Here is a 20,415-nt window from a genome sequence, read left to right on the forward strand (position 1 = left end):
GTTAAAAAGCAGCATCACTTTATACAACTTCAGTTAAGGAAACAATTCTCAGGGAAATGGATTATAATTTATAATATGAAATGAAATTGTATAAAACCTGATACATACACAAGGTTAAAATAGTACATGCTTGAGCAACAATATTCTCACAAAATGTTAAGTAACCCCTATTGGTAGTTAGTTACAATAGGTTAGCTAGTTAACTACTTGTTAGATATGTTAGTTAGTTATGTGATATAGTTTGGTTAAGGCATGTTTCCTACAAATAAGAAAGGGTGTTGAGAGGGAGTTGAATCTGCTCATATGAGAGAATTGGGGCCTTTAAGCATTGACAGGTGCAGACCAGGTTGCATACTGCTGGAGTACATGTAAATATATTAGGGAGATGTAATTATGGTAGTTAAGATATTAGGGATCCTTGTGATTATTGTATCACCTATATATAGTTGAATCAGCTATATATGATTGTGTCACTGTCATGTAAATGCCACAGGTTTTCACCATGCCTCACATTTTTCTCTCCTCCCAACACATACATATGAAAAAAACTACTAATACTTATCACCCAAAATCAACATTATATGCATAATTTATGTTCTGAAAATAACTATAAAAGAAACATCATAGAAGACAATTCATATGCAAAACCCACCTGTGAGTATTGTACTCAGTTCAGAATATGTAAGCTAGTTATCCAGCTGTCCTTGACAGCTGGCACCTAACTAACTAGAAGCTTGCTGTGCAAGCCTTAGAATCTTCCTCTAGAAGTTTGGTAACTTGCTCTGCAAGTCTCACAGCTCTATATAAACGACAGTGTAACTGAAAACAGTTGGGAATGATATTAGAATTCATAAATCTCGCAAATTCTCTCTCTCTTTCTATTTTTGATTATGCTTTTCTAATTTGGTATCTAGAGCCAAAAAGATCCTTCAATGGCAGAGTCTCCTCTTCCTCCTTCTGCTACTCCTTTCTCTTCATCTTCAGCTTTCTCGCACTCGATTTCTAAGAAGCTCACCGATTCAAACTTCTTGCTGTGGAAACAACAAGTAGAACCAGTGATCAAAGCGCATCAACTACACCGTTACTAGGTGTGTCTGAATATTCCTCTTCGATATGCAAATAAAGCCAATCAGAACTCTGGCACTGTGAATCCTGGGTACACAGCATGGGAAATACAATACCAGATGCTCCTAGCATGACTACAATCAACTCTCTCCAGCTCGATTCTATCGTGCGTTCTAGGATCTGTTCACTCCTTTCAAGTTTGGGAAAAGATTCATGATCACTTTCAGAAGCTAACTCGAGCAGGAGCTCGTCAACTTCGTGCAGAATTGCGGTCCACTACTCTTAATAGCAAAAATGTTTCAGAATTCCTCTTGCGCATCAAAGCCCTAGCTGATGCGCTAGCTTCCGTCGGAGATCCAATTACACCAGAGCAACATGTTGATGTCATCCTCGAAGGTTTGTCTTCTGACAACAACTCTGTAATTTCCGCAATTGAGAGCAAATTTCAACTGATGCAAATTGAGGAAATGGAAGCTCTTCTTGCGCATGAGATGCGACTGGAAAAATCACAGAAGAAGCTCGCCTCTGAAACCGCTTCACTCAATCTCATGGAAATTCCCTCCTCGAAGTCGCAACAGCAACAGTCATCTTCTGCTCAAGCGAATGTTGCATCTGAAAATGCTAATTCGAACTACAACTCATATTCTGGGTATTGCAGCTCCAGACGTGGTCGCGATGGTCGGAATGGTTGTGGCTGAGGTCGTGGTGGTCGTTATCCCAATGTGCAATGTCAAGTTTGTTACAAACTTGGACATCCTGCCTCCAACTGCTATCGATACGATCAGAACTATCAACCTCAAATGCCTCGCAACTTTCAAGGGTTTCAGCCTTCTTCGAACCCTAGCAATTGGAATTCTATACCACAAAATTATGGAGCTTATCAGCCTAACAATTTCTCCTCTGTCAACTCATGGAGAATGGTGCCAAAGTAAGGGAAATTTCCTCAGCAGTTTCAAAGCCTCAACAACAAGCACAAAATCTGCCCGGTGCTATGATTACCAACAACAACAACAACAACGCCTTATCCCACTAGGTGGGGTCGGCTACATGGATCAACTTCCACCATAATGTTGGTGCTATGATTACCAACTCTGGAATACTAGGTCCATGTCCTACAACTATAACAGTACTTGGTTCCCAGATTTAGGAGCCTTGTATCATGTAACAGCTGATCAGAACAATATTCGCCAACTTGGCTCTTTTGAAGGTCCAGACCAAATTTACAGGGGTAATGGCCACGGTTTGCACATTTCTTCCTCCAGTTCATCTTACTTTCAATCACCTATTAAGTCCAATGTCTCTTTGTCTCTACACAATTTACTTCATGTTCCTTGTATCACCAAAAATCTAATCAGTGTCAGTCGTTTTGCCAAGGATAATTCAGTTTTCTTTGAGTTTCATTGTGACTTTTGTCTTGTGAAATCTCAGGCAACTAAAGAGGTTCTTCTTCAAGGCACAGTGGGTCCTGATGGTTTATACCAGTTTCCAAGCCTACACTAGCAGCCTCAGTCCAAGCTGTCTTATCCAGCACATTGTTTAGTCTCTAATTCTAGATTACAAACACCTGTTGCAACCAATTCTAGTTTACAAACTTCATGTGTAACCGCTGCTGTTTCTCCTAGCTCTAAATTTCTGCGGCTTGTCCGCTTAGGACATCCAAATGATCATACTCTCAAAATTGTATTGAACAATTGTAATATACCCACATCAAATAAAGAGACTACTTTCTTTTGCTCTGCTTGTGCTATTGGCAAATCTCACATATTGCATGCTCCCTTGTCTAACACCACTTATCATAAGCCTTTGGAACTTGTTTACAGAAATTTGTCGGGACCTTCTCCTATCATTTCCTTTGGTGGTTTTCGCTATTACTTGTCCTTTGTTGATGCCAACTCAAGGTTTACATGGATATATCCCTTAAAATCTAAAGCTGACACTTTCACTGTCTTTAAACAGTTTAAAACCATGGTTGAGCAGCAATATAATCACCCTCTTAAAGCCTTGCAAACTAATTGGAGGGGAGAGTTCAGACCTATCAACAAATTTCTCACAGATTTAGGGGTTATTCACAGACTTTCTTGTCCTCACACTCATCACCAAAATGGTGTAGTGGAGAGGAAGCATCGCCACATTGCGGAGTTAGGTCTTACGCTTCTTAGTCATGCGTCTATGCCTCTAAAGTTTTGGGATCATGCCTTTATCACAGCTGTTCATCTTTATAAATAGACTACCCACTGCCTCTTTGCAGTTTTCTGTTCCTTACAGTCTTAACTGGTCAAATTCCCACATATCAGCATCTTAAAGCTTTTGGGTGTTCCTGTTTTCCTTTTCTCAGGCCCTATCTCACAAACTGGATTGTAGGTCTCATGGGTGTCTTTTTCTAGGATACTCTACAAACCATAAAGGCTATAAGTGCATGTCTCCTACTGGAAAATATTCATTTCCAAGGATGTGGTGTTCAATGAAACCAGGTTTCCTTATACCAATCTGTTTTCTAGATACATGTCCTCCTTTTTAGCAAACATTCCCCTTGTTGGTCCTCCACTTGTCACTCCCTTACCAAACACTGTACCTAACTCCCCTTCCCCTTCTCCTCAAACTTCCTAAACTCATGTCCTTGATTCTGGTTCTGACATTCAGTCAGTTCCCACTTCTCCTATTCCTCAAAATTCCCACACTCCTGTTCTTGACTCTGGTTCTGACACTCAGTCAGTTCCCACTTCCTCTTCTCCTCTTGATCCCTCTTCCACTTCCACTGTGTCTAGTCCAACTTCCTCTGAGTCTACCTGAGTCAGCCTCCCAATATCCCATTCCTCAGAATTCTCACCCCATGCAAACAAGAGCTAAGTCTGGAATTGTGCAAATTCGTCTACATCCATCTTTATTTCTCACACACACTGAGCCCAAGTCTGTCAAACAGGCCCTTCAGGATCCAAACTGGTACAGTGCTATGCAAGCTGAGTTTGATGCTTTAATTAGTAACAAGACATGGACCCTGGTTCCTCTTCCTCCTGGCCGCCAAGCCATAGGCTGTAAATGGATATTTCGGATCAAGGAGAATCCTGATGGCTCCATTAACAGGTACAAAGCAGGTTGGTGGCTAAAGGCTTTCATCAAGTATAGGGGTATGACTTCAATGAATCCTTTTCTCCAGTGGTCAAACCTTCTACCATGATTCACACCTTGGCACTTAGTCATCACTGGAAACTACATCAGCTGGATGTTAACAATGCCTTCCTCAATGGGCTCCATCAGGAAACCATCTACATGCAACAGCCTCCTGACTTTTCCTCCCAAGATAAATCTCTTGTTTGCAAACCGGACAAGGCACTCTATGGGCTCAAACAGGCCCCCGGGCAATGGTTTGGGAGGCTTCAAAGCACCTTACTGCAATATGGTTTTCACACCAGTAAATGAGACCCCTCTCTCTTTATCTACAAAAAGGACAGAAATGTGGTGTATCTTTTGGTGTATGTTGATGATATCATCATCACTGGCAGCTCCAATTATCTCATCCAGTCTCTGGTTCGTCACCTGAATTCCAATTTTGCTCTAAAGCAACTTGGTCAACTAGATTACTTTCTTGGCATTGAAGTTCATCATACACCTACTTGTTCTGTGTTATTCACTCAAAGCAAATACATTAGTGATCTACTATACAAAACTGACATGGCTGAGGCAAAATCCATTTCTTCTCCTATGGTGACTAACTTGAAGCTCTCTAAAAATGGTAATGATCTTCTCTCAGATCCCACTATGTACAGGTCACTGGTGGGGGCCCTTCCATATGCCACTATCACCAGACCTGAAATTAGCTTTGCTGTAAACAAAGTCTGTCAGTTCATGTCCAAACCCTTGGAATCCCATTGGACTGCTAAAGCAAATCCTCAGATATCTAAAAGGTATTCCGCACTTTGGACTCAGATTTGTACCAGCCTCTCTTCATCAGCCTCTCAGTCTGCATGCTTACTGTGATGCTGATTGGGAAGTTGACCCTGATGATCGGAGATCCACCTCAGGTGCAGCCATCTTCTTAGGTCCAAATCTGATCTCCTGGTAGTCATGGAAACAACAAGTGGTAGTTCGCTCTAGCACTGAGGCAGAGTACAGAAGTTTAGCTCAGACTTTGGCTGATATTCTGTGGCTTCAAACCTAACTTCAAGAACTTGGCGTGCCCTCTTCCAAACCTCTCATTCTCTGTGACAATAAAAGTCAAAGTGCTGTTGCACTAGCACATAATCCTATTCTTCATGCCTGGACCAAACATATGGAGATTGATCTCTTTTTTTGTCAGAGAAAAGGTTCTCAGCAACAAGCTTTCTAATTCACATACCAGCTCAGGATCAGTGGGTGGATCTTCTCACAAAGCCCCTCTCATCCACAAGATTTCAGTTCATTAGGGACAAACTGAAGGTGTTCAAGCTCACCCATCTTAAGTTTGTGTGTGTGTGTGGGGGGGAGGGGGGTGGTATTTGAGTATTGTACTCAGTTCAGAATCAGCTGGCACCTAACTCTAGAAGCTTGTTGTGCAAGTCTCACAGCTCTATATAAACTACAGTGTAACTAAAAACAGTTGGGAATAAGATGATCACAAACTAAGAAGTTGGATAAAAAGATGAGAGAGCGATAGAGAGAGAGAGAGGGAGAGTGAGTGGACCACCGTGATCAGAGGGAGAGGCAAACAGAGAGAGGGGGAGAGAACGAGAGAGGACCCCAAAACGAATTACATCGACACTAGGCTTGGACAAACTCAAAGGTATCACCATGAAAATTGGAGGGAGAAAGATGATATCACAACGTTCTACTTCACGAGGTTCCCTGAACACATAACAGAAAAGGATCTCTAGGCCCAGTTCAAGAAATGGGGGGACATAAGGGAAATCTTCATCCCCAACCATAGGAACAAAGGGGGCAGAAGATACGGCTTTGTAAGGTTCAAAGGGGTTTCCGATGAACACAAATTAGAAACACAACTTGATAATATTATAGTAGGGGGACTCAAGATGTATGTCAATGTCCCAAAGTATGGGAGGGGAAAGGTGAGGTTCGTGGAGCATACCGCCAAACATAACACCCAATCGGAAGGACACAGCAATGAAGTGGCAGATGGCGACACATGGGAATACGCCACAGGACCCTTTTCATGTCTTACGCAAAGGTGGTGTCTACTACCAAAACAGACGTCGGGCAGAGGAGGCACCTCCACACCCCAGATTCGTCGAGTCCCATTTGTCGGTTCACCTCAAAGTTGCAGAGGGGGAAAGGAAATGGTACACAAACACATGGGTGGGCCGGCTAAAGAATCTAGGGGCTTTCGAAAGAGTTGAGGAAGACATACCCTGGGAGCTAGGAGTATATGTCGTGCCGAAATACATCGGTGATGACATGATACTCCTCCTCGGGCTATCGGTCTCCAAAGCAGAGGAGATTATCTTGGAAGAATCCCAACACGGCACATCTCCGTTCCAATCGCTAGAAAAGTGGAATCCGACGATGAGGCCGGGTCATCGACTGGTATGGGTCCAATGCTGGGGAGTCCCCCTAGAAGTATGGGACATAAGGAACTTTCGAAAAATCATGGTTGCAGTTGGAGACCTTATCGAGGTTGACAATGATGTTGAAGAGTTGAGAAGGTTAGATAGGGCCAGAATCCTTATCAGAACTCCATGGAGACCACTATTCCACCACACAGTTGCAGTTCATATCAGCGGGGAGGTCCACACGGTGCATATAGTCGAAGAAGGGTGGAGCGACGCCGGAACGCGCATCCCCCTTCGTCGAGGCGTGACGGACTCATCGGAGGAGCTTGACTTCGACGACAACAACAGCGGAATACTGTGCGCAGCGATGGCGACAATCTCCGATATCCGGCACCGGCCAAACAGCCTCAACGGCGACTGGATTGTTGTTGCCGACAACCAACAGCTCTCGCCTTTACCCGATGGTCCTCGTGTCATGGAGAATCCAGTGGGTAATGCACAAGACAGCTGGGCACATCTCCCCAATATCGACATTTGTGCGCGGTCAGAAACGGAGAAGGAAAAGAAGTAGAACCCTGTGACGCGTTCTGAGGTAGAATCAGTGGCTCATATCGGGAAAGATAGTACACGAAAGTCACCAAAGAAGAAAGGAAAAGGGAGCAAAGCCACGTCGTCAGCAGCTAAGGGGGGCCCAGGATACGTGGAAAAGGAAAGAGCTGCTGCACAAAGGGGAGATGATCACGAAACTCCCAACGGGTCACTTATGACCTCAACAGTGCCACATAACACCAAAGTTTTTGAATCTGGGCCAATTACTGAGGTGGGCCTTACTAACCACACCACATTCATAACATCACAACCTTTTAATGCCAGCCCACCACACCATGAAACCCCCAACGTGCCTCTAATGTCTTCCAAAGTGGCACATGATACTCAAGTTACTGAGGCTGGGCCAACTATTGAGGTGGGCCTTACTAATCACACCGTAGCCACCAACTCACTACCCCAATGCCAGCCCATCCCATCAAACAACCGAGAAAGGAAGGGAGTGGAAAGTGTATGTTAAGACCAGGGGGTGCAAACAGAAGGAGGCCCAACAAAGTGAGAAGCACCACATATTGGGAGTTGTTAACCCACTTCCTCACTAGGACCCCATATCGGGCATGGTCACAGCATCAGCAGCTACGGGCTACTCATCCATGGACAGAGGCACATCACAACAAGGCATGCAAAATAATCCAATGTTGTCTTTAGAAACTGAGGGATCCAATGTAGGCCAGATTAAAGAGGCATCATCCCAATGGGAGCTTGCAAAAATCATGGGGGTATCTTGCGATTCAGACCAGGCCACAATCATCAACAAAATTAAAGCTATGAAGGCCAAAGACAGGTAGGAGGCCGAGGAATTGGGAGACAGAAACACCCTATCATGAATATTGTATCCTACAATGTTAGAGGGCTTGGGAGAGGGGTCAAATGGGCTGCAACCAGGAGGTTGGTCAAGAAACATCAAGTAGACATGTTATGAATTTAAGAAACCAAGAAGGAACAAAATGATAAGTCTACGTGCCAGGCTTTGTGGGGAGATTTGGTTGTCGGATGGGAATTTCAACCAGCAATAAATACAACTGGAGGACTATTATGTATTTGGAATGAACAAGTTTTCCAAGTGGAACGTAGGGTAAGTGGAAGAGAGAGAGAGAGCGAGAGAGAGCAAGAGAGAGAGAGAGAGCGAGCGAGCGAGAGAGAGAGAAATACTGGGTGGGAGAGGGTTAGGATTAGAGGCCAACTAGTAGAGAGAAACAGAGTAAGTTCTAAGGGGATCTCACGATGGGAAGACCCAGGAAACAGAGGAAGAAACCGGCAAACCAACATTTCAAATTGGAGGGGATAAAAAGGATATATCATCCTTTTACTTCACTTGATTTTCCGATGACACCACCGAGAAGGAGCTCTGGCATCACTTCAGAAAGTGGGGCGACATGCGGTAAATCTTTATACCCAACAAAAGGAATAATAATGGAAGACGGTATGGATTTGTCAGATTCAAAGGGGTTAAAGACACTCACCACCTGGCAAAACAGCTTGATGGTATCATCATTGGGGGGTTGAAGATGTATGTGAACATCTCTAGGTACAATAGGGAGGGGCCAAGGCAGAGGGATCCAGGAAACAAGCCACGTGATCGAGAAGACAGTAACCAAGTTGTAGTTGACCGTATTCATAAATAATATCACACAAACCAGGGATCATATGGTGAGGCACTGAGAATAAATATTGGCCCTAAGGGGCCACGGACGCCTTACAACAGCCACTCCCAAGGACATCAAAGTTCCATGTCCTCAATTCACCTAAACATAGACCCCAACGACACCAACTGGCTGAAGGATGTGTGGATAGGGCGGCTAACAAATCCTGCCATGTTCGATAGAGTTGAGGACAAGCTGTTATGGGAAACTGGATTGGATATATCACCTAAGTATATAGGCGACGAGCTAATCCTGTTACTTTGACTTACTGACAGGGAGCTAAACAACTCACGAATGGCGGACAACATGGAGGGGCATCACTATTCTATACAATGGAGAAATGGAGCCCAACCTTACGCACAGGTTTCAAGTTGACATGGGTCCAAGTTTGGGGCATACCACTTCAGGCTAGGGACCTGAAGTACATTAGGCGCATACTGGTAACAATGGGGGACATGGTGGATGTGGATGATGACACAGAGGCGAAACGGAGGCTTGGCAGGGCTAGGGTGCTCATAAAGACACCATGGAGACCGATAATCAACCACACAGTTGATGTTCACATAAGCGGCGAAAGCTTTAAGGTGTTTGTTGTCGAGGAAAGTGGAGGAGGCAGCCACGATTGTCGACGAAGACGCTGTAGCCTGAGTGGGTCGTCGGAAGAGATTGTTTCCAACGATAGCTCTCTCGGGCATCTTACTCGGAGATCAAGCAACTCCCGGAACCACAGAGATGATAGGTGGACCATTCCGACGAAGTTAGGTGGCACCAACGACCAGGATAGGGGTGGAACATCGGTGCCTGACTCGAGGAATGACGATGTCGACGATGTCCATCAAACAATCCTATTACCCAGCAGTTCCCGTGTTTGCAGTTACCCACTGGGAAATGGTGTTAGCCAACATTCAACAACCAGCACTCGTCAGATCATACCAGAAATTGCAGGGCAGACTCAACGGCTACATACCCCGCTAACATGCGAACCGCACAGGGAATGGTGAAGTGTGTCGGGGACATAAACACTGCAGGAGGGGGATATATGTTTCACGTTAAAGGAAAGAAAGGTAAGGGAGAAACAAGAGGGGAAGCAGACGTATTGACGGTATTTGATAAAGCAGATGGTGACGTGGCATCTACAAGCAACGTGGCAGAAGCTAATGAATCTGGGGCAGGCAATTTCAAAATTAAAGAGGCCCAGGTGGAAGTGTGTGAAAAAACATTGCATGTGGAGTGGGAGGTCACTAACGGGCAGGAAGGAGGCCCAAATAATAATAAGGGATTTTGTATCTGCACCCCCCACAGTACAAACACCCTTTGGGCCCAACATTGCAAAATAATATCGGAGGATATGGAAGCAACTGCATGGTGTATGCAAGAAAAAGATGGTCCCAAAAGAAAGCTGTTGTGGGTCAGCCTTCATCCACTAAGGCGACACTCATGAGGTTCGATAAATCCCAAACCCAGCATCTCCAAAGAATGGCACAAGGGGGGACTGCTGCCATGAGCCATAATTACTCCACAACACAGGAAGCAAATTATTCCACAACACAGGAAGCAGCTCTCAACGAAGACATACAGGAAACTGATGAATTACTGCACTTTCAAGAGGCTTCCGACATCTAGAATCAGGCCAAAAAACTAGGGGTTATAGAAGGTGATCATCTGCATCCAGTTATTGACAGATTAAAGGAAATGGAGGATAGAGATAAGAAGGAAGCAGAAAGGTTGGGAAATAGCAATGGTTATCCATGAATATAATATCCTACAATGTCAGGGAATTAGGGAGGGATGTAAAATCGGCAGCTATTCGTAGACTGATCAAGAAGGAGAATGTGGATATGATTTGTATACAGGAGACAAAGAGAGAGTCAATTGATAAAACAATGTGGCAGTCATTGTGGGGAGATGCTGAAGTCAACTGGGAGATGCAGACCGCTATTACTACAACAGGTGGTATTTTATGCTTGTGGAGTGAACAAACATTTAAACTACAAATGAAAGTTGTTGGCAGTGGCTTTATTTTCTTGAGAGGAGAGTGGGTGAGGGAAGCTCAACAAATTAGTATACTTACAATTTACTTCCCTTGTGAAATACAAAATAAGAGGATACTGTGGGACCAGGTCAAACAGCTGAAACAGTCTTTATCAGGGGACCTTTGGTGCATCTTGGGTGATTTTAATAGCATCAGGGATCTTGCTGAGAGATTTGCGAATGTCAGGAAATTAGGGAGGGATGTAAAATCGGCAGCTATTCATAGACTGATCAAGAAGGAGAATGTGGATATGATTTGTATACAGGAGACAAAGAGAGAGTCAATTGATAAAACAATGTGGCAGTCATTGTGGGGAGATGCTGAAGTCAACTGGGAGATGCAGACCGCTATTACTACAGCAGGTGGTATTTTATGCTTGTGGAGTGAACAAACATTTAAACTACAAATGAAAGTTGTTGGCAGTGGCTTTATTTTCTTGAGAGGAGAGTGGGTGAGGGAAGCTCAACAAATTAGTATACTTACAATTTACTTCCCTTGTGAAATACAAAATAAGAGGATACTGTGGGACCAGGTCAAACAGCTGAAACAGTCTTTATCAGGGGACCTTTGGTGCATCTTGGGTGATTTTAATAGCATCAGGGATCTTGCTGAGAGATTTGCGATCTGCCAAAAGGGTTCAGGGACTAATGACATCAAGGAGTTCAATGATTAGATAGATGACCCGGAGTTGGTAGAGCCGCCATGGTTGGAGAGAAAATTCACCTGGTTTAGACCAAACGGGACATCCAGGAGTAAGCTTGACAGATTTTTGCTTTCTCCCGAGTGGCTAGAGAGATGGCCTGCAAGCATTCAATCCACTCTACCTAGGAATTTCTCAGACCACTGCCCAATTTTGCTCAGGTCTACATCAGTAGACTGGGGTCCTAAACTTTTTAGGATCCTAGATTGCTGATTGTTAGACAAATCTTTTAAGGAAACAATTATCAACTGCTGGACCTCCAATCAGCAACCAGGATGGGGTGGATATGTCCTCAAAGAAAAAATAAAGACTTTGAAGCGAAGACTGAAAATGTGGAATAGGGAGCATTTTGGTGATACTCTCAAGAGGATCAAGATGATTGAAGAGGAGCTAAACAAACTAGAAGAGGATACAAGCCAAAGACAGCTATCTACTCAAGAAGAGTTGAAATTGAGACAACTGCAGGAAGCTCTGTGGACAACTGCCCAAGCTCATGAATCATTGTTGAGGCAAAAGGCGAGAGTTAGATGGATCAAGCAAGGAGATTGCAATTCTCGATATTTTCACTTGATGATGAATGCAAATCGTAGGAATAATTATCTGAAGGGTGTCATGGTTAGTGGAACTTGGGTTCATGATCTAAGGTAAAGGAGGAAGTTAGAGCATTTTTCTCAAAAGATTTCTAAAATCTGATTACCACAGACCTAGATTGGATGACATCTATTTTCAGAAAATAAGTCAGCACCAGAATGATAGGATGATTGCCTGCTTCCAAGAGGAGGAAGTTAAACAGGCCATATGGGATTGTGGGAGTGACAAAAGCCTGGGACCCGATGGTTTGAATTTCAAATTTATCAAGCAATTTTGGCAGCTTCTTAAACCTGACATCCTTCGCTTCTTAGATGAATTTTTTGTCCATGGTGTTTTCCCAAGGGGCTGTAACGCATCCTTCATAGCCTTGATACCTAAGGTGGCTGACCCCCAATTTTTGAATGATTATCGACCTATCTCCCTAATTGGATGCATGTATAAGATTGTTGCTAAGGTGTTGGCCAATAGAATGAAGAAGGTGATGGCTTTTATTGTCGATGAGACCCAATCTACATTTATCGAAGGAAGACACTTACTTCACAGTGTCCTCATTGCAAATGAGGTGATTGACGAGGCCAAAAGGAGCAACAAATCATGTCCCATATTCAAAGTCGACTACGAGAAGGCATATGATTCGGTCTCCTAGGAATTTCTGTTGTACATGCTGGAAAGAATAGGCTTTAGCTCCAAATGGATCAAATGGATTGGGGGGTGCTTAAAATCTGCATCCATTTTTGTTTTGGTCAATGGTAGTCCTACGGTGGAGTTTTTTTCCCAAAAGGGGATTAAGGCAGGGAGATCCGCTAGCACTGTTCTTGTTTAATGTGGTAGCTGAAGGGTTGAATGGTTTGATGAGGAAAGCTAAGGATGAAAATATGTACAAGGCCTATCAAGTAGGCTCCAATAAAGTGGAGATTAGCATTTTACAGTTCGCAGATGACACAATCTTCTTTGGGAAGGCGAATATGGAGAATGTCAAAACAATCAAGGCTATTCTAAGGTCATTTGAACTTGTCTCAGGCCTTAAAATCAATTTTGCCAAGAGTTCTTTTGGAGCTTTTGGTGAATCTGATCTTTGGAAGCAGCAGGCAGCCAACTATTTGAATTGTCATTTGCTGGTTCTTCCTTTCACTTACCTGGGAATACCCATAGAAGCAAACCCAAGGAGATGTAACATGTAGGATCCTATCATCCACAAATGCGAGAGAAAGTTAGCAAAGTGGAAACAGAGACACATATCCTTCGGGGGGAGAGTGACACTCCTACAATCAATCCTAACTTCGATTCCTATTTTTTATTTTTTTATTTTTTCAGGGTGCCTAAATCAGTGGAGGATAAGTTGGTGAGATTACAATGTAGATTCCTATGAGAAAAAGGACCCGACCAACACAAAATCGCATGGGTCAGCTGGGAGTCAGTGTGTCTGCCAAAAGAGAAGGGAGGTTTGGGTATAAAGGACATCAACAGCTTCAATATGGCATTACTTGGAAAATGGGAGTGGAATCTTATGCAACACAAAGGGGAGCTATGGGCTAAGGTGTTGGAATCAAAATACAAAGGTTGGTGAGGTTTGGCTGAAGTGGATAGGGTGGACCACAAATCCATTTGGTGGAGAGACTTACAAAAGGCTCTTTTCAGCTCACATAAAGGACAGTTTATTCAAAAGGGATTGAAGTGGAAGGTGGGAAGCGGAGATCAAATCAAATTCTGGGAGGATAAGTGGACCGGGGAGGAGGAATCTTTGGCTGAGAAATACCCTAGACTCTATTTAATATCACTACAACAGCATCAACTCATAAGATCGATGGGAATGCATAAAGACATAGGGTGGGAGTGGAATCTTACTTGGAGAAGGGCATTGTTTGACAATGAAGTTACTTCAGCGGTTAATTTTCTTAGATATATTGCAGATAAGACAATACAGCAACAGGGTTCAGATGCTTAGGAGTGGTCTGGAGATCCAGCAGGCCAATACTCAACACGCAACGCATACAATATGATAGGAGAAGAAGCAGCAGCTGGCAGTCAGGAGGAGTGTTTTGAGAAATTATGGAGAATAAGGATTCCAGCTAGGATCGCGGTGTTTGCGTGGAGGTTAATAAGAGACAGACTGTTGACAAGACAAAACTTGCGGAGGAGACAAGTACAGCTCACGGATACACTATGTCCTCTCTACAGAATTCAAGAGGAGGGTGCATCCCATTTATTCTTCCACTGCAATAAAGTACAACCCATTTGGTGGAAAACTATGTCATGGCTGCACATTAAAGGTGCTTTCCCATTAAGCCCAAAGCAACATTTCCTTCAACATTTGGGTGTTCAAGCTACTGGAGTAAGGATTAATAGATGGTAATGCTGGTGGTTAGCCTTAACATGGTCCATTTGGAAGCTTAGAAACAGTATAGTGTTCTCTAATGCAACTTTCGATGCTAATAAACTGTTTGAAGAAGCAATATTCCTACTATGGTCTTGGCTTAGGAGTTTTGAGAAAGATTTCACAGTGCATTTTAATCAATGGTCAAGTAATTTTCCACAAAGTTTTATGTATCAGCAAGGGATGCATAGTTATGAGCTTTATACATGTAAATTCATATGCAAATTGCATCCATAGATTGGTTCCCTCTCAGAATATGAATGTCTGACTATGGAACCATTTGTATGGTCTCTTTTTGTATTATCAGTACCTCTGGTACTTCATTCTATATATATAATATTATCTTTATTGATAAAAAAAAAAAGTGGAAAAGGCTTTATCCTACTGGAAGGAGTTTGGACCCTGGAAAATCAAAAAGCAACTATAGTAAACATATATTCCCCATGTGATAATCTGAATAAGAGGGAATTATGGGAATCAATCAAGCAACTAAGACATCATGGTCTTGATGGATTGTGGTGCTTCCTGGGAGATTTTAACAGCATCAGACATCAATCTGAAAGAGAGGGTGTGTCTCATAGGGGAATGGAAGCCAACAATATCATTGATTTCAATGAATGGATAGCTGACCTAGAGATTGAAGAAATACTTAGTGTGGGGAGAAAATTCACATGGTTCAAACCAAATGGGGCTGCTACGAGCAAATTAGACAGATTTTTTGTCTCCCATGAATGGATCAACAAATGGCCAGGCTGCACCCAATTCATCTTGGAAAGGAATTTTTCAGACCATTGCCCCATCCTGCTTAGGGCTAAAAACATTGATTGGGGCCCAAAACCATTTAGAGTGTTTAACTGTTGGCCAAAAGACAAATCTTTTGACTGGACAGTCAGGGAGTGTTGGACAAACACACAACCAAGGGGCTGGGGGGGTTATGCACTCAAGGTAAAAATTAAAAAACTAAAGGAGGCACTGAAGGTGTGGAATAGGGAGCAATATGGAGATACACTCAAGAAGGTACAAAGAATAGAGGCAGATCTAAACAGTCTGGAAGATGTAAGCACTAATAGACAGCTGACCTCTCATGAACTGATGACCCAGAAAAAACTACAAGAGGAATTATGGTCAGCAGCACAATCACATGAGTCTTTGAAGAGACAAAAGGTGAGAGTAAAATGGATTAAAGAAGGGGACTGCAACTCACGCTATTTCCATCTGTTGATGAACTCTAAACGCACAAATAATGCAGTCAAAGGGGTACACATTGATGGCACATAGGTAGAAGATCCCATAAGAGTGAAAGAGGAGGTCCGCAGCTTCTTCAATGACAGATTTAGTGAACCTGAGCAGTGCAGACCAGTTCTTAATGGCACCAGATTCAGTGGTATCGGACAGCAGCAAAATGACATGTTGGTGGGAAGTTTCCTTGAGGAAGAACTAAGGGCGGCGGTATGGGAATGTGGCAGCGAAAAAAGCTCAAAGGGAAGATAACTGGATTTAGAAACCTGAACCAGGCGGATACTATTCAACGAAAAGCAGATATGACCTGTTATGGGGAGAATTAATGGGGGAAATTCAGGATTCTAAGTTTGTGGAGTTATGGAAACTCAAAATCTCAGCCAAGTCAGTAGTGTTTGCATGGAGACTAATCAGAGACAGACTTTCAACAAAGACAAACCTTAGAAGGAGACAGGTATTGGTAAATGATATGTTGTGTCCATTCTGTAGAAATAAAGAGGAGGAGGTTGTTCACTTATCCTTCAATTGTAGCAAAATCCTCCCTTTATGGTGGGAGTCACTGTCATGGTTTAACCTTGTGACAGCATTGCCACAAAACCCTAAGGATCACTTCATGCAGCATGGAACTGGGTTTGCTGATGGAATGAAATCCAAAAGATGGAAATGCTGGTGGGTTGCTCTAACATGGACAATTTGGCAGCATAGAAATCAAGTGGTCTTCCAAAATGCAACTTTTAATGGAAGCAAAGTGATGGACGATGCAGTACTCCTAATCTGGACTTGGATCAAAGCCATGGAGAAGGATTTTGTACTACATTTTAACCAATGGTCCTCTAATCTAAAGGCTGGTTTTTGTAACTAGGTGGGGATAGGTGATGCTGGCTTTCTGTAACATCTTAGATATATATATATATATATATATATATAATCCTGCCTAGGATAGCTTTGTTATTCTTAGCCGGTCCCAAGCCCGGATAAAAGGAGAGGGTTGTGTTAGGCTTTCGACAGCCAACGTAAAACTTTGTCGAATCTCTACGACATGGATCAATTACGTAATAATGTGAATGCTAGGTCGTTGCCCGGAAGCAACGCGCTGTATGGCTCGAGTACAGTGTCAAAAGAGCAAGGGCGGCTGCATCGCCGCCCGGATGTAGTGAAAAGTAAGCAAGGGTTCCCACATTTTCGTGAAAGGGTGTGGGTAAAGAAGCTAGTTCATGACAGAAGGATTCGCTTTGGTACATGGAATATAGGCACACTTACTGGAAAATCTATGGAAATAGTGGATGTTATGGTGAGGAGGAAGATCAATTTTATGTGCCTACAAGAAACTAAGTGGACAGGTGAAAAAGCGAAAGAATTAGACAACTCGGGATTTAAGCTGTGGTATACGGGAAAAATCAGATCAAGAAATGGGGTAGGGATTATTGTGGACAAGGAGTGGAAGAAGGATGTCGTGGATGTAAGAAGAGTAGGAGATCGTATCATAGCCTTAAAATTGGTAGTGGGACAGGACACCTTTAATGTTATTAGTGGGTACGCACCTCAGGTTGGGTTAGCAGAACACTTTAAGGTAAAATTTTGGGAGGATCTAGAAGGGGTACTTTAAGATATACCCCAAGGAGAGAAAGTTTTCCTAGGAGGGGATCTCAATGGACATGTAGGTAGCGTGGCTAGAGGTTTTGAGGGGGTGCATGGGGGTTTTGGCCTAGGGGAGATGAATGGGAGGGTAAATCCATCTTGGAGTTTTCGGAGGCTTTGGATCTTTCTATAGCCAATACATGGTTTAAGAAAAGAGAGGAACATCTTATCACTTACAAAAGTGGAGGGACATGTTCTCAGATAGATTTCTTCCTTATCAGGAAGTCTGATAGGAAGTATTGCTTGAACTGTAAAGTTATCCCGGGAGAGACCTTGACTACCCAACATAGAGTTTTGGTTATGGATGTAAGAATTAGAGATAGGACAAAGAGAAGAAGTCCTATGGTAGCACCAAGGATCAAATGGTGGCACTTGAAGGGTGAGAAACAAGGAATCTTCCAACAAAAGATATGGGAGGGATGGTGTGGACAATCACAAGGAAGTGCAAATGATATGTGGAACAAGATGTCTCAAGAGATTATTAAAGTGGCTAAAGAGACGTTGGGTGAATCTAGAGGTTTTGGACCTAGGGGTAAAGAATCGTGGTGGTGGAATGAAAGTGTTCAGAGCAAAGTTAGAGTAAAAAAGGAGTGTTTCAAGGAGTGGTCTAGGTGTGAAAATTCTGAAACTTGGGATAAGTATAAGATAGCTAGAAATGAAACCAAAAAGGCGGTGAGTGAGGTAAGAGCCCAAGCTTTTGACGGACTATACCAAGCTCTAGGCACCAGGGACGGAGAAAGATCTATATATAGGCTTGCTAAGGGTAGAGAGAGGAAGACTAGAGATTTGGATCAAGTAAAGTGTGTTAAGGATGAAGAAGGCAAAGTCTTAGTGCATGAAAAAGATATCAAGGAAAGGTGGAAGGCGTATTTCCACAACTTATTTAATGATGGATATGGATATGACTCTAGCAGTCTAGACACAAGAGAAGAGGACCGGAACTATAAGTACTATCGTCGGATTCAGAAACAGGAAGTAAAGGAAGCGTTGAAAAGAATGAGTAACGGTAAGGCGGTGGGGCCAGACAACATACCTATTGAAGTGTGGAAAACTCTTGGAGATAGAGGTCTTGAGTGGCTCACCAAACTCTTTAATGAAATTATGAGGTCAAAACGCATGCCGGAGGAATGGAGGAGAAGCACGTTAGTGCCAATCTATAAGAACAAGGGGGATATACAAAATTGTGCAAATTATAGGGGAATCAAGCTCATGATACCATGAAATTATGGGAAAGAGTGATCGAACAGAGATTAAGAAAGGAGACTCAAGTTACTGAGAATCAATTTGGTTTCATGCCGGGAAGGTCGACCATGGAAGCGATTTATTTATTACGGTGGGTGATGGAGCAATATCGCATGGACCAACAAGACTTGCACTTGATTTTTATTGACTTGGAGAAAGCGTATGATAGAGTGCCTAGAGAGATTTTGTGGAAAGCTCTAGAGAAGAAAGGGGTTAGGGTTGTATATATTCGAGCTATCCAAGATATGTATGATAGGGTATCGACTAGTGTTAGGACACAGGGTGGAGAGTCAGACGATTTTCCCATCACAATTGATTTGAATCAAGGGTCAACCCTTAGCCCCTACCTTTTTACCTTAATTATGGATGTCCTCACGGAACAAATCCAAGAGATAGCGCCGAGATGCATGCTTTTTGCAGATGACATAGTCCTCCTTGGAGAGTCGAGGGAGGAGTTGAATGAGAGGTTGGAAACTTGGAGACGAGCTCTAGAAACACATGGCTTTCGCCTAAGCAGAAGCAAATCGGAGTATATGGAATGTAAGTTCAACAAAAGAAGGAGGGTTTCTAACTCAGAGGTGAAAATAGGAGACCATATTATCCCTCAAGTCACACGGTTTAAATATCTTGGGTCTGTAATACAGGATGATGGGGAAATTGAAGGGGATGTGAATCATCGCATTCAAGCAGGATGGATGAAATGGAGAAAAGCATCGGGGGTGTTATGTGATGCAAAGGTACCGATCAAGCTAAAGGGAAAGTTTTATCGGACTGCGGTAAGACCGGCGATTTTGTACGGAACAGAATGTTGGGCGGTCAAGAGCCAACATGAGAATAAAGTAGGTGTAGCGGAGATGAGGATGTTGCGGTGGATGTGTGGTAAGACTCGACAGGATAAAATTAGAAACGAAGCTATTAGAGAGAGGGTTGGAGTAGCGCCTATTGTAGAGAAGATGGTGGAAAATAGACTTAGGTGGTTTGGGCATGTAGAGAGAAGACCGGTAGACTCTGTAGTGAGGAGAGTAGACCAGATGGAGAGAAGACAAACAATTCGAGGCAGAGGAAGACCCAAAAAGACTATAAGAGAGGTTATCAAAAAGGATCTCGAACTTAATGATTTGGATAGAAGTATGGTACTTGATAGAACATTATGACGGAAGTTGATCCATGTAGCCGACCCCACCTAGTGGGATAAGGCATTGTTGTTGTTTGTTTGTTTGTTTATATATATATATATATATATATATATATATATATATATATATATCTACTTTTGCTGAGCAAAATAAAAAACAGTTGGGAATAATATTAGAATTCATAAATCTCACAAATTCTCTCACTTTCTTTTCAATTATCCTTTTCTAATTTCACCAGAGTTTATCTTATTTCAAATATCAACAGGCTAAAAGCAATACGCAAAAGCTTCACTGTCATGAAGGATCAGAAGCACATACCCAGTTTCAAGCATTGTAGTAGGATAGAATCGCTTAAAATCTTCTGCACATAAATCTGGCCATCCAAGGGTACTAAAAGGCCACAGCGCACTGATAAAATATGAATCTATAGTTAGTCCATACGATTGACGCACTGATAAAATATGAATCTATAGTTAGTCCATACGATTGACGGAAAATAATTACAAGAAATCTAACATGTCATGTAGAGCAGGTTTCAGAACTGAAAATGACCACATCAGGTTTAAGATTTGCCCAAAAATTAGTTAAAATATTTTCAGCAAATGATTTGAGCTATGGCAAGCAACACAATTAACATAAACATGATGGCTTAGAAAATAGAAACTCCTA

The 20,415-nt window shown here is 42.8% G+C and overlaps 1 protein-coding gene across 5 annotated transcripts in view; it reads right to left on the reverse strand.

Annotated features, from left to right (window-relative positions):
• The window catches only part of LOC100818869 (valine--tRNA ligase, chloroplastic/mitochondrial 2), a 79,040-nt gene that overhangs the window by 8,518 nt on the left and 50,107 nt on the right, over nt 1-20,415 (reverse strand). For all 5 annotated transcript variants that reach the window (XR_005889419.1, XM_041011386.1, XM_003550050.5 and 2 more), the window contains one exon: nt 20,065-20,154. Coding sequence is in view for 4 of the 5 variants with exons in the window: in XM_041011386.1 (XP_040867320.1) it covers nt 20,065-20,154 (90 nt within the window). In the remaining variant the exon portion in view is untranslated. The remainder of the gene's footprint in view (nt 1-20,064; nt 20,155-20,415) is intronic.

The sequence above is a fragment of the Glycine max genome, chromosome 17, assembly GCF_000004515.6.
Source record: "Glycine max cultivar Williams 82 chromosome 17, Glycine_max_v4.0, whole genome shotgun sequence".
Lineage (NCBI taxonomy): Eukaryota > Viridiplantae > Streptophyta > Magnoliopsida > Fabales > Fabaceae > Glycine > Glycine max.